The sequence below is a fragment of the Opisthocomus hoazin genome, chromosome 6 (genome assembly GCF_030867145.1).
Source record: "Opisthocomus hoazin isolate bOpiHoa1 chromosome 6, bOpiHoa1.hap1, whole genome shotgun sequence".
Taxonomy (NCBI): domain Eukaryota; kingdom Metazoa; phylum Chordata; class Aves; order Opisthocomiformes; family Opisthocomidae; genus Opisthocomus; species Opisthocomus hoazin.
The window spans coordinates 12509639-12523868 of NC_134419.1; the positions used below are offsets into that span (position 1 = coordinate 12509639).

Here is a 14230-nt window from a genome sequence, read left to right on the forward strand (position 1 = left end):
GCAGCTCTCAGCCACGACTGCTGACTGTGTGGCACAGACAGCCCTGGTCATGGTGTGGAGCCTGCTGCCAAGAGGTCCAAGGGACTGAAGGTCCCTCTCTCGATCTCCAGCACTTTTTGGAAATAGCTCTCTTGCTGGTACTGTGCATTTACAAGCCACTTTCCATCCCCTCAGTGCACAGGAATGATGACAGTTAAGGCTGCTAAGGAAAGTTGAGGCAGATCTTATCCCGTAACTTGTGTTGAATAAGTCTTTGACTTCCTCCACTTCCAATGACACTGTTACCTGAACACGGCAAAGGTTGCACCAGCACCAGGAACAACGGGGCCACGCGTGGTAAACTGTGTGGGTGCTCTTTGGGACTCTGAAAACACAGAAGACTCCGTCTGTAAACTGAGTAACGATGCCCAGAAACAGCTCAGTGCTTGGCTTCTGCTGGCATAAAAGCAGAACCTGAAAACTGGCAACGGCAAGAAAGCTGGCTCGTAAAAGGAAAAAAGCATGAATTTCAGAAAGCAGCAGTGGGAGTGACGGTGGTGCAGAGCAGAGGGAGCTGGAAGAGTGGGGCTGTGTGTGCCTGTCCCTTGGAGCAGGAGAGCCAGGATCCCCAGTGCGCTGGAAACAGTCCCACGTGCGGCCTGTCAGCCGGGGGTCCCGGCTCGGACCCCGCCACGCAGCAGTGTCTCTGCTGACAGCGCAGCCCCTCGCTAGGAACGCACGGCACCGGCAGCCGCAGCCAAGCGTGTGTCTGTGCTCCTGCCCACAGGCACCGAGCAGCTGTCTGCTGGCACAGGGGCCGCGCCGGGAACACCAGGTCTCGACACCGACACATCTGGCTGGGCTTGTTGTTCAAAGCCGATCTGGAGAACCAGGGAGCCTGATGTGCCTGACACGTCATAGCACAAGCTGGTCCCTCCTTCAGCCGTCTTTCAGCCTCATCAGTATGAGAAGCCAACTGGTTTCACCCAGTACAACCTGCTCGCGTCCCCTGGTACGGACGGTAACTGGGGAAGCAGCCACTTCTAGGCAAACTCAAACCACCTAAAATGTCACCTGAGGCCACGTGCAAGTGGCGTATCTGATGGCAAGGGGAAATCTGCTTTGTGAAAGGTGCAACTGGAGCAGGAATTTAAGTACAGGAGGTGGATAATAAAATTTTGGGCAATACAGTTGCACTCTCTCACATTACAGCTGGGTCTGGCTCCAGCACTGACTGCAAGGCAGCTGGCAAGACCCGTAAACCTCTTGCCAGTTCAGCATCCAGGCTGCTCTATACCCCAGGCACTGCCACAAACTCCTCCTTCCACGCAGAAAGCCACACGTAAGGGAACTAAGCCTCCCATCTGATCCATGGATCTTAGTGGTGTCTGCGGCAGTAGCCTCAAGCGTTCTGTGGTTGAATGTAAGACCGCAGAGGAAGAGGATTCCCTGGTGAGGAGGGGCTTTCATCCCCCCCAAAGAGCTCTAGCAGAGCGCTCGCTCAGTGCGGTGCTGCTCCCCCCGCGCCCGACAGCAGCGCGGGCAGGAGGGATGAGGCATGTCTCCAACACCAGCTCCGGTTACTGATTACAGGAGAGGGACTCACCCCGCTGACAGACAGAGCTAATCAGGCAAAGGAAGCCGCATTCCAGCCCCAGCGGCCGCAGGGAGGAGAAGAGCCGGAGTAGATTTCTCAAACCCGCCAAGGAGAGGCAGGCACCTCGCTCCCATTGCCCCAACAGGGGAAAGGCAATGCAATACCCCCTAAAGCTCAGCAGGTTTTAGGGTATACACACCCTAAACAGCACCCTGGTAGCAAACACCGCTGGCAGGCGGGAGGGCTCTGTCAGACGGCTGCAGGGTCTCATGAAAAGCCAGCCTTTGGCAGGCTCAGTTTGCTTTGGGGCCAGGACCACGTTATGGCTGCTCAAGTGGAAGTTCTCTTTTGCCACCCCTCACTGAGTAAGCTGAGGGGCTCTGTGTAGCCAAGCTCATGGGCAAGTTGTCCTGGAAATCTCTCGGTTGACGCAGTGTCTTGAGCTGCAGCAGGATGGTAAGAAAGAGGCAGTGCTTCAGCCACCCGTGTTTCTGCAGACAGGGCTGTGCTGTCAGTGTGCTTATTTCGACATTTTAAGCAGGGTGTTGTGAGCAGCATCCACACCTGGAGAAGGATTACATGAAGTAGCTGCAATGTTGGTGGTTTATTCCTGCTATTACTGCAAAGAAGCCTTTTCCAGCACTGGGATGCTGGATGCGCTTTTACTGTGCTGGCAAGATGCTCACTGTCCCTTCTGACTGCTTTGACCCTCTCTTCCCGTGCACACTGAGCCGTTACTGCCCCATTTCCTACTCCTGATGTCAGACTATTCACATTCACAAAGCTCCTGCCCGGAGTCCTGAAGCTACACCTCAGCATCAAAAGCAGAAAACTTCAGCTCTTCTCATGAATCTGCACCTCCAGACAGCAACAGAGCAGCTTGGAACTGCCACCTCCACCTTCTTGTCCCTGCACATCACTACCACCACCGCTCCTGCGACCTCGCAGACTGGCTCTGCCCTCTCCCTGCACCGAGCAGGCGGCCGGTGCAGCTTAGAGTCCTAGAATCCTTCAAGTTGGGAAAGACCCTTAAGATCATTGAGTCCAACCGTTTGTTTCCACTTGTGCAAACAAACGGACTGCTTGTCTGAGCCTATGGCCAGAGTAATGAACTTCTGGGAGCTCCACTAGAAACATCCCAGGAGGCTCCAGAGCCCTTCTTGCTGTTTGGGGATCAGGCTGGGATTTCCTTTGCTTTGGGTCTCTCTATGATCAGTACGTGCTTGCTCTTTTCAGTGGAGAGAGAAACAGCAGGAGGAGTCGCTCTGCAAGCAGATGCACGGTTACGGCTGTCCATCCCAGAGAGGTGGCAGTGGGTCTGATGTGTGACTGTTTGGTCACAGTTATTAGATCAACATTTATCATCAGTTAAAGCCATCTTTCAGGGTTATGCAAATGCAGCAGCCCCAAACCACCCGTTCTTTTTTTCTCAACAACTCCACGAGGAAGTACAAAACATCCTCTGTCCCTTCAAGAGAAGCCAAGTAGAATATTTTAAGACTAAGAAAATGTTTCAGAGACCAACCCAGGAGGAAGGTAAGCTCCCATCTGTAATCAATTACAATCGGGGAATGCCTCAGCTTCAGAGCACATTAGTCTTATCAAGTATATTGCAATATCTTAAAATACAGGAAGATTAAATCAGAGAGAGTGAAGTCAATGAGGAATGCATTCAAGAAAAACAGCAAGTTGTAAAGCAGGAGGTTTCTCAGTTTTGTTATGTGTTGCGTATTTGTGCAAGTCAGCAGCATTTCTCGCTCCAAACCTGCATAGAAACGACACCAGCAGCCAGGAGTGCCACTCCACTGGTAACAGCCAGTTTCCAGTCTCCACTGGTGCTAACTTGCCTCTGCCTTTAACACGGACTGCCTTGTCTCTAGCGCTGCTTATATTACACGGTTCTGCCTTGCCCAGGCCCTTGCTCGGGTCCCGGCATGGTGACCACGCACACTAGGTGGTTTACAGCCACCCCTGAGCTGCAGTGTCACCTCCTGTGACACCAGTGCCCTGCCTCCTTCAGGACCTGTTGCCCCCTCCTCTCTCAGCACCAAGACCACCCCATCCTGCTCGCACCCCACGGGAGTCACACGGGCCGGAACGAAAGGAAAGGCTGGGCACCCTCATCTTGTTTAGGAAACATCTACTCACATCTCCCTTAAGCCCAGTCATTCTTACACCAACCTGAAGCTTTAAACAGCTCTTTTAGCTCCAGCTTATTCTTCATACATACAGAGAGAGCAATTGTACCTCTTTTCAGTCTTCATTTTACCAAGCTAAACAAGCCGCGTTTTCTTTTTCCTTCCGCCAAAAGAAGCTGTTCACGCCCTCTATGAAAACTGGGAAATTTCCCAGAAGCGCAGTAGCTCCCTCTGTCCTTTTTTACCCCAAATTTACTTCTTGTGAACCAGAAAAAGGGCTCACCACAGCATCATGCAAAGACAATTCTCTTTCTCTACAAGAAGTCCTTGACTCTAGTATTTCCAGAGCTGCATTTGCCTTTTTTTACCACAGTAACAGCCTGGCATCCTGAGTTATCCTGTGATTTATTTGTACCTATCTACGCACTTTCCTCCTTTGCCATTGCCAAATAACGCTGTGCTAGCTTAGAGTCAAAATTTCTGGTGTTGCCCCAAACAGCATGACTTTCCATTCATACTCTTAGGTTTCATGCCACCCAGTTTACTCCTGTTCTCAAGGTCTTCCTGGATGGTATTTTGATCCTCCCTTGTATTGACCACACCTGGTTTTGTATCATCACAAATTCCACTTGCACACCATTGCTTTCCGTGCCAAAAATCATTAAAGCGAACGCTAAACAGGCCCTCCTGCAGGGGAACTCCCAGCCATCCATTCAGGGCTGCTCTTTGTGTTCTCCTTTAAAGAGACTATTCACACACAGGTGTTGCACCAAACCGTAGCTTCTGAAGCTTAACTAATACTATCTCACATGGCACAGCATCACACGCTTAACTGAACTTCAGACAGACTGAGCTACTACACTTCCTCTGCCCCCAGAATGATTTTTTTTTAAATCAAATAAAGATATTGAATTAGTTTTTGTAACCTGCCTTTGGTAAATCCATGTTGTGTTTGCTTTCAGGATTTAATTATTCTTTCATTTAAACTCTGCTCTGAAGTTCTGAATAGTACCTCTGAGGTCAGATTAAGAGGTCTGAATTTGACAGGATTATTTTCCTTGTCTTGCTCCCATCCCCCAGAAAAAGAAAGGAAAAAGAGGTATTATGTCCACTACAATCTAATCCCGTGGAACCACGTGTAACCTGATAGATTTATTGAGGACCTTTTCCTCTGTACTTAGAGCTTAATTGGCTCAACAGTGCAGTGGCTGGAGGAGAGATCTCTCAGGCTCTCACACCTAGAGCATTAGCTCCAACAGCTTTTGCCTTTCACTGCTGACCCAGATGTTTTGTGTTTCTATGAACTTCTTCACTGTAAGCCACCCTTTCTCTCACGTCCATCATATCACCATTATGGAGGTAATACATTCATTCATGTAGTTCCCATTTTGACTTTTTAATCCCTATGCCTTCTGCTTCCTTCACCTCCCTGGATGCCACAGCCCTGCTAATTCTTTCCTTGTCTCCCTATTCTTTGTTTGACAGTAGGACTGTCCAGTGTTTGTTTATTTTCCTTTGCAAGATCTAATGCAGCTTGACTTTTACCAGTTTCCACTTTCTCTCTGTCCTTTCCAACCATCAGGATGAAGTCTCCTCACCGCCCGATGCTCTCTCCCACTCCTCTAACACCACTGTCAAGCAGTTGATTCTAAAGTTATGTCTACAGCTTCTTCCTGCCAGCTGCCCCCTTGCTGCAAACATGAATTGCAGATAATTTTTCCATATTGAACACAAAAGAAAAAAGATCTCAAGTCTACAATGAGTCCACAAGCTCTTCAGTGCATCTGCTTTTGGTAGCCCATTCTCCTAGGCCTGGCCTAAATTCAGAGAGGTCAGAGTCTGCACACATGTCCCAGTACCACTGAGTGCCCTACCAGCACTGCTGAGTGCCACTCTGCAGCCTAGATACAGCCCTGCTTATCAAGCTCCCTCCTTCTGGAAGCAAAATCTGAGTAACAGCATCCCTTCTGCTGCCTTTCCATTTAATTTAACCACGCAGACACTTGATCAAAGGCTATTTCCTAAAACGTCCCTCTGCAAGGTCTTCATGCCTGCTAAAAACAGCTCTGAAAAGCCATCAGCTCTTCCTGTGCCCCCATGGTTGGTAGCAACTGCATCTGGGAATACCTGGGCTCTCCCCTCGGCAGTAATACCAGCTCCGACTGTACACCCGCGACAGTGCGATTTCTGGTGGTACCTAGCAGCCCTACAGAGGTCCGCGTTCAATGCTGGGGTCAGCAGCTGGGCTCTAGCACACCCTTGTAGATCTTTAACTGTCTCTTCCTAGCGAGATCTTGTCCAAACCCTGATTCTGTTTTTGTCCAGCCTGTAGCCTTACGTCCCGTGCTGCTATTAGTGCACAGTGGTGCTCTACGAGTGTCACTGTACTTCTGTCCTACTGAAAAAGGCAATACCTGTGCTGTGGTCGTGACTCCTATTCCATCAACCTTTTCCAGATTTCTATTATACACACACAGAGTCCTTATGCACAGGAACAGCATGTGAGGCCTTCGTTCAGCCACAACGCTGTCAAACAGGTGGCTTTTAAACAAAGACAAAAATGTATAAACCTCATCAGTCATCACTGCCGGCCCCAAGAAAAAGCATTGCCCTTTCAGAGGTCCCCCTGCCCCAGCCCCTAACCTCCCCCTCCAAAGCTGACCTCCATTTCAGTCTGCACCATTGCTTGTACTCCGATCGCAATCCATCAGCCAGGCTCGAATAGCTGTGTTTTCAGTCTATAAATCACCAGGCTAGACATCTGCCCAGTTTTCAAAGGAGTTTTGTTCTTCTTGTTGGCTACCGCTAACTTTAAGGTACTTGGAGGCCTGAAGCAGCCCAACCACCCCCTCCCAAGCAACTTGCGTTGATTTAAAATGCAAAGGACGGCTTCACAGAGAGAACCCAGATGATGATAAAGCACTATTGTTTGTGCCTTTATGAGCCGAGACTCCAAACTTGATGTTTGTGGATTATTCTGAGAGGTAGCTGCTGGCAGGGAGAGACAGAGACAAAGCTGTGTGTCACTGCGTGCTGCAGACCACCTCCCCTGGCCCTTGTGACAGCCCTTACACAGGCTGAATAAGAAGTGTTACAAGATGGTGTCCTCCACCATCCCACAAAGACCTGCCGGGGAAGCGGAGCCGATGATCAGAAGGACGCCGTCAAAGGCAGCCGCGCCACCTCCTCCTCGGGTCAGGCAGCGAGTCACTGAAGTGCCGGGCACAGCTGTATCAAAGGAGCTGACACCTCCGGCGACACCGGCACTGGCGCTTGATCTGCTTCTACAGAGAACAGGAGATCAGACAGCAGCTCCACCGCGCGACACAAACGCCGCAGATGGGCTCTGGATGGATAAGGGCGGCTTTTAACCACGCATTCTCCATTTTTACCAACGGCAAGCGCGTGAGGCAGTCTGCAGGCAGCTGCTGAGGAGGCAGCTCGGGGTGCTCCCTGTGTGGTGCCCGAGGTGGCTCCTTGCTCACATTCCTGCTCCTGCAAGAAATGAGCAGCAGGCTGAAGCTCACCTTCGGCTCACGAGGCCGAGGAAGGCTGTGTGCTGGGGCAGAGCACACAGAGGAGGGATGCTGGGAGCCAGGCTTGTGCTTTGTTCCCAGGGTTTAGCACAACCTCCTGCTCTCTCAGTTTCATCAACTCTTTACGGATATGTTTTTACTATTCTAAACACTGTCACTTTCCCATCCTGAAATAACTTCTGCCTGAAACACTCGCCTGTTTTGCCATTTGCAGTGAAGGTCTATTGTAATCCTCATAGGCAGGTTCATTCATTTTTTTTATCTGGAAAAGCCTTCACTCTATTTTAAAATTATTCCCTTTTTCCTCACTTCCATTTCCATGTTTCCTTCGCTATGTTCCCAGTGGATCTGACACTTCCTCATTAACAGAAGACAGTGACCTGTGACAAAAATACATTTTTACGGAGTGCTTGGGCAGGAAGCATTACAGGACCCGAGCAAGATAAAAAATACTATAAACTACATAAAAATTCAGCTCTGATGGACTCATTGCCACGAAAACAGAAACAAGTGAGCAGACACCTTGGCAAGGACTCGATCATCTCCTGTACAGCATTCATGGAAGCAGCCAAGGGTCAAAAGCTGTTGCAAAGCTATTGGGAATATGGAAAATAGTAACTGAAGGGAGATGACACACTTGGACATCCTGCCCTCTGCAAGTTAAAACAAAGAGGCAGGACCAGAGCTGAAGAATCACCTGTGAGAATTTACACAACAGCACGGGGTCTCTTGGGCAGCGGTCTCCCAGTAACAGACCAGGGAACAGCTGAGTGTCTTCACAGCACCCAGAAAACCCCTGCTGAAGGGCCAGCCGGGGACTCTGCACCCCTGGCCACGATGGGGAGGAGAGGCAAGAGGAGAAGGAGCTGGGATTGAGGGGTGGTTTTGCATTGCAAGCACTGATCTTCCAGCTTGCAGCCTGGAACTGAAAGCACCGCACCAGTGTGCTTCCAGCTCTCCAGAGCACACTTGGGAGCAGAAAAGGGTCTTCTCTGCCAGGTTTGCCTGGATGTACCCTGGCTGGAGTACACTGAGCTACGCAAGGCAAGGAAGCCATCCAGGACTAAACTGGAGAAATTTACTCCCACGAGCATTCACAAGCACAGGAGAATCCATATTGTGTCTTGCAGCCATACTATTGACCAGAGTCCCAAGACCATATATCTCCCCTTGATTGGTAACACTGATGAAGGTCCAAAGCATCTGCCTCCTCACGGAGCCTTTTTCTCTGGGAAAGGACATGCCTGCCCAGCCCTTGGGAGTCGGAGATGCTGGACGAGGCAGTGGAGGCAGCTGCCTTCTGTGGTAGCAACAGCAGCACAATCTTGGACCTTGACGGCTTTTACCCCTGCAGGGCAAGCAAAGGCTAAGCAAAACTGTACCCTGGGGCTGCCTGTTTCTCCTCTTGGAAATTCAGCCGCCAGACCCACAGAGTAACAGGAGAAATCACATTCTTTTCCACAGGGATTTTATCACCTCAGTCCTGGCATAGGAGAGGCATCTCCGCCCAGCTGTGAGCAAGCAAGCGCATTTTGCTGGCTTTTTTTATGTAATCAGAACAAATTCCTCAGAGATGAGTCACAGGGTTTCAAGGGTGTCCAGAGAGATGTCAAGCAGGCCTCAAGTGTAAATCAGCAACACACCTTGCCGAGAGGATGCACGCTAGCAGGCAGGCCCATTCCCCCTGCAGACACCAGGCAACGGAAGGGGCTCCGTGGATGTTCCCAGAGAGGCTCCCAGGAGCCACACACACACATATGGCACCTCCAGACCCAGAACGCTGCTGGTGTTTACATTTCCTCTGTAAAGGCAGTGATGGTTTCAGGGTGGAGCTGGAGTGCTTCCCTGCAGCTGCTCTCCAGGCTTAAACACTGAAGATTCTCGGTCATTCGGGCTGCAGGAGCCTGGCAGTCAGGGAAAAGATCTGAACTTCAGAAACATAGGTTCTGCCCCACCAAAGCCTGGTCAAACTGCAGGGATTCCTAACTGGGATGTTCGTTTTGGTGGAAGAGCTGCATCCCACGGCAGTTGTTTTGGTGCTGTGATGCTGCTACGTTAAGCAAACCTGTTCCACTCCAGACTCCGTGGGTCTGTAGGCCAGGCAGAGGACAAAGATGATACTTGCATAATTTCAAGACATAGTCTGCTTTAGTGGCTCCTTTAGAGGCTGAAATGTAGAGGAGGACCAGGAAGAACTAGACCTGGACACAATCCCAGAGGTCCACAGTAACACTGAGGAAAATGCCGTGGACGGTCTTGGGCCTTTGGGTATCAGAGCAGATGGAACAGACAAAAACCTTGGCAGAGCTTGGCTCTGGGTCAGTTTTCTCACACTAACGCCAAGAGCAAGGTTTGGCACAAGGTACCAACACAGGCCAGCCTCCCGACTGGCAAACCACATGGAAGTCTCTCTTCAAGCAGGGTGTGCAGGGTTCTTCCACTCTAGAGTGGGGCAAATCTCCATTTGTGCGTTCTTTGAGGGCAACTGCAGGAGACACAACCCAACTATTATGCCCTTCATCTTTCAACTTCACCCTCAGGTGACTAACAATTACCAGCTACCATTAATATTAAATAGGAGAGAAAGAAATGCAATCCTCTCTCTGCTCTTCACATTCCACAATATCACAAACAATTTGTCATATTGGGAGGGGCAGAGGCAGGAGGAGCATTAATTATTGATACTTGGGAACAGATGGCTTTTCTTGTACCAGGGCAGTGAAATGTAAGAGGAGCCTGTGGGTGAGGATGTGAGGATTAGATGGGCAGACATATATCAGATGACCAGCCTTCAGGTGGAACAGGAACCTTCCTCCTAGAACCAGCTCTGCAGCCCTGCACAGCTCTCATCAACAGCCCCAGCTGCAGAAACAAATCCACTGACAGCTGAATTAGTGAGGCTTCACCACAACCTTTCAACGCTCCCTCACCTCCATACAGAACATCCTGGACACAATGACCAACAGCCTCCAGACAGCAGAGGCCTGCCAAACCAGGCACTGACTGGTCTCTCCAGGAGACCCTACTGGTTGCCTTTCACATGTTCATCCTAATCTACTGCCCTATGTAACACAAGGTTTACTCCTGAGACCACAAACAAGTGTCATGAGTGACTCCCTCCTGTCTTTCACCGGCGTCTTCACTCAGGGTGCTGGCCTCGAGAATCAAAGACCCAAGTGATCTGGACCAAAAACTTCAACCAAAGACTCTGCCATCCAACTCTTTTTGCCAACTTTTCCCACCGATCCATGTAAGGATCAAGAGCAAGAAGACTTCATTCTTGTCAGCTCCCATGTTGGTGTTCTTGACATCAGAGACACCTACCAGGTTGCAAAACAGGCTCGACACAGGACACGCGCTGTGAGTGTCCCCACGTCCAAGAGTGGACCGTGCGACTGACATCCTTACAAGACAGGAGGAACAACTGGGCAAGAGTGAATCTCTACCAAAGGCAGCTGATTCACCAGAGAGGACACAGTTGGACCACAGAGAAAACAGCTTTTCCTGAAACTTTCTTGAACAGCTACACCCACTGCTGAAGCCCAGCATGTGCGTCTGTTTTCACTCTAGTGTAGTCATGTCTTTGCTGGAAGACTAAGGAGTCAGCTGTACTGACTGAGACCTGGACCTGGGAAGCCCAGGGTCCCGTCTCAGGCAGTGGTTAAAAGCAGATGCCCTGAGAAGGGTCAGAACTCGGCAAGCCGATGTGAATCCTCCTCTACTACTGCAAGAACAATATTCCTCAGCTATTTTCTGCTCGGGCACTTCAGAAGCCAGACACCATCTCTGTACATACTGACCCAATTCAGTTCTCCTCTCTGGACGTACCCCTTAAATCCTGTAAATGGGCACCCACTTTCCCAGCCAGGACAGATTAAATTCACAGTTATTCCACTGAGCAAGGCAGACTTTCTTGCTACCTCCACAAGCCCAGAAGGTACCTCAGGACCACAATGTCCAGTTCCTTGATAGACTGTGAGGAGGTCCCCGGTGTTTCTCAAACTCTGTTTGTACTCTTGGCCTCTGCTGAGAGGTTGTTCCAAAGCCTCATTACTCTGATAATTAGAAACGCTCTTCTCATTTCTCAAGCTGACTAATCACTGATTTCTAATTCCTCTCAGTCTGCCTAGGGTCATGCAGCCTGCGAGATTCCTAAGACACGTACAATCTTGCGATTTGGAAAAACACAACTTCCCAGCTTCCCTCCTGGCCTGAATCAATGGCAAAGTGCTTGAGGTGAACAAACACCAAGTGTCAGGAGACAGATACTGTCCATCAATCATACAACAAGCACTGTCTCCCTCTGAACAGCTCCCCTTTTTAACCGCACTCCTTTTCACAACATGGAGTAGGACGGAGAAATTTCCTCTACCTAGGAGCCAGTGGCGAGGGGGAAGCAATCTTACGAAGACCTGGGCCACATCTCCGCTGGGAAAGACTGAGCTCTACCAAAAAAAGCAGTGAACTTTCCCACTATACAAGCTTTGACCAGTGTCAAAGTTTGCTCTAGTTTAGCATAGGAAGCAGACAGACCTGAAAGAGTGTCTTTATACTGCTGCATTTTACCAGCACGAGAGCTTTTGTTCCTCTAAAATTCCTCTAAAAATGCTGTTCATCTCACTGTGACGGTACCAGCAAATGCTTCTAAGGTAGATCTGGTTATCAAGTGCAGTCTCCACCGAGCTCGATGTGTTTTCACTAGCTAACTGCTGCTGAACAGTCAGCTGAGAGCTAACGTGCACAGGCGAATCTCATCTCCCCCACATGCCACAGGGGCTGTGGAGGGGATCAACTAGCAGAAGAACTCTATGGATTAGAGAGCAATATAATGGATCAAAAAGCTGGAGCAGGCCACACCTTTTCAACCCCAGAGCAAAATTGTTCCCTTTCACCCTACTCAAGTTAACATTTCTGTGACTCTTTTCCCTGCAGCTCCAAGAAGAAGGAATCACATTATATATACATTCCAGAGAACTTTTCCCAGCAGAAATAACCGTTTTTAACACACATTGTGCTTGGGAGAATGTCTAGAATTTTACAGGCAAATGCCTAGGCGGAGCTGTGTTTTGACCCATACAGGAAAGCTGTAAGTTGACATCACCATCCCAGTCAGGCTCTGGAGTCGGGGCAGTCGGCGGGCTTGGGAGGAAGATATGCTCGGCAGGAGCTCCCTACCTCTTTGATGGCAGACATCTTGATGTTCTCATAGTAGTGCAGCGGTGCATTGGGTGAACTCATGTCATAGCCAAACCCAGCTACCGCCACCTCATCACAGTTGTGGAGCGCCATGGTTATTGCTACGCTTCCCAAGGTGGGGATGTTCTGAGAGGAGAGAAAGCAGGAATGGAAGTCATTAGCACGTTGCTATTTCTATAATCAACGATTTCCTCTTACTGCCTCTGCTCACAGGGGCACAGCTGCTACTAAGCAGAAAATCAGGAACAGGCTATTTGGCTATGTGTGCACACCAACTGCCCAACGCCAGCTTGTGGGGTCAGTAGCCTCCCGACTTGTAAAGAAAATCATGTGTTAGCCAGCTTCCTGCAAAGCATCTAGCACAACAGCCACGGCTCTTATTTGAGGCTCTACGACCCGACCCTCCGGGGGAGAACTGCAAGGCAGAGCGATTAATGCAAATGGTTGGACTCCCCTTCCACAGCTTTGCTATCCTGAGAACAGGGCAGCAGATGAGCTGGAGGATGAATCACAGTGGATACGTTAGTTTCCTGGAATTAAACCAGACATAGATACTGGATTACAATTCTGTGCACATTACTGGCCTCCAGCTAGGCTAAGGAGGAATACTTGTCCCAAACGGGCCACCACACAGGAGCAGAAGTGAGGAACAGCGCAAACTCTTTATTCTACCGATAGCAAAAGCAGTTTAAGGAGGCCATTAAGCAGGTCTGGGAGATGGAGAGGAGATCAGGCAGACCCAGCCAGCAGTGTGTACTGACACCCCTCCTTTGCTCAGGGGCACCCCCCCAGGCAACGGGCACTCTGGCCCGTCCCATACCCTTCCTAGCCACAGCGTACTGGGAAGACGAGGAGCTGTGGGAAGCCAGTCAGCGACGGGTGCCAGCACTCTGAGCAGTGACACCCTGGCTGTCCTCTCCCATCTGCTGACCTGCCATCTGCACCAAAGTCCAGCCTCAGCCCTTCCCACTCCATCCGGCTTCTGCTGTGACAGCGGTGCTGTACGGCTGCAGCTCCTTGTGTGTGTTCAGATGACACGACCGCTGTGACAGACGAGTGTTTCCAGTGTAAAAGCCCAGCTCACAGACTTTTCTAGCTCCGCTTTAGCCAGATGAATCCAGAGGTAGCTTTACCCCAGGGGCTAGGGAGAGGCTGAGAAATCCACCCACATGTCTTATCTGCATTTGTAGAGCATCCAACACCGTCGTATCAAAAGCATCACGAATTCAGAGGACATGCTCAGACAGTCACCAAGGGTGACAGCCCCTTAGCTGAGGTGTAGAAACCAACTTGCATGCTTTTATTTTGCATTTAAAATGGTTTACCCCGAACCGGTGAGCAATGCTATTACGTTTCACCTGACATTTGTAACAGACTGGGAACACAATGTTTTGAGTTTCTGCTCCTCCTTCAAAGGAACCCACTGTTGGCAGCACACTAACTTGCTCACTTCTGATTGCCTGACCATGTCCCAAGACCAGCATTTTCCAAGCAAAGAATCCAACCCATACCCTAGTAGAGATGTGCAAAAACTGCTTATGTCTGAATCAGTGAGATGTTAAATTCAAACATTTGCAGTGCAACTGTAACAGGGCACATCTGAAATGAACAGACCTAACTACATCCTCCTGTGACAGCTCGACGTACTACAAAAAACGGCAGAGTCATTTTGTTCTCACTGCTTAATTTCAATTGATACTCACCATAAACAATATCGTGTTTATTCTGGTTACTTCAGTTAATTGTTAATTCACTGGTAGCCATAAAACATCAAAGAGGGGTTT

At 49.8% G+C, this 14230-nt stretch overlaps 1 protein-coding gene across 8 annotated transcripts in view; it reads right to left on the bottom strand.

Annotated features, from left to right (window-relative positions):
• ST3GAL3 (ST3 beta-galactoside alpha-2,3-sialyltransferase 3) overlaps positions 1–14230 on the bottom strand; it is a 194609-nt gene that overhangs the window by 5403 nt on the left and 174976 nt on the right. For 4 of the 8 annotated variants that reach the window (XM_075424674.1, XM_075424671.1, XM_075424673.1 and 1 more), the window contains 2 exons: positions 12426–12572; positions 286–364 (listed from right to left, as the gene is read on the bottom strand). The exons of 1 other annotated variant lie outside the window; for it this stretch is intronic. In XM_075424674.1, the coding sequence (XP_075280789.1) occupies positions 286–364; positions 12426–12572 (226 nt within the window). The remainder of the gene's footprint in view (positions 1–285; positions 365–12425; positions 12573–14230) is intronic. 3 more of the 8 variants (XM_075424678.1, XM_075424676.1, XM_075424672.1) reach the window with 1 other exon arrangement.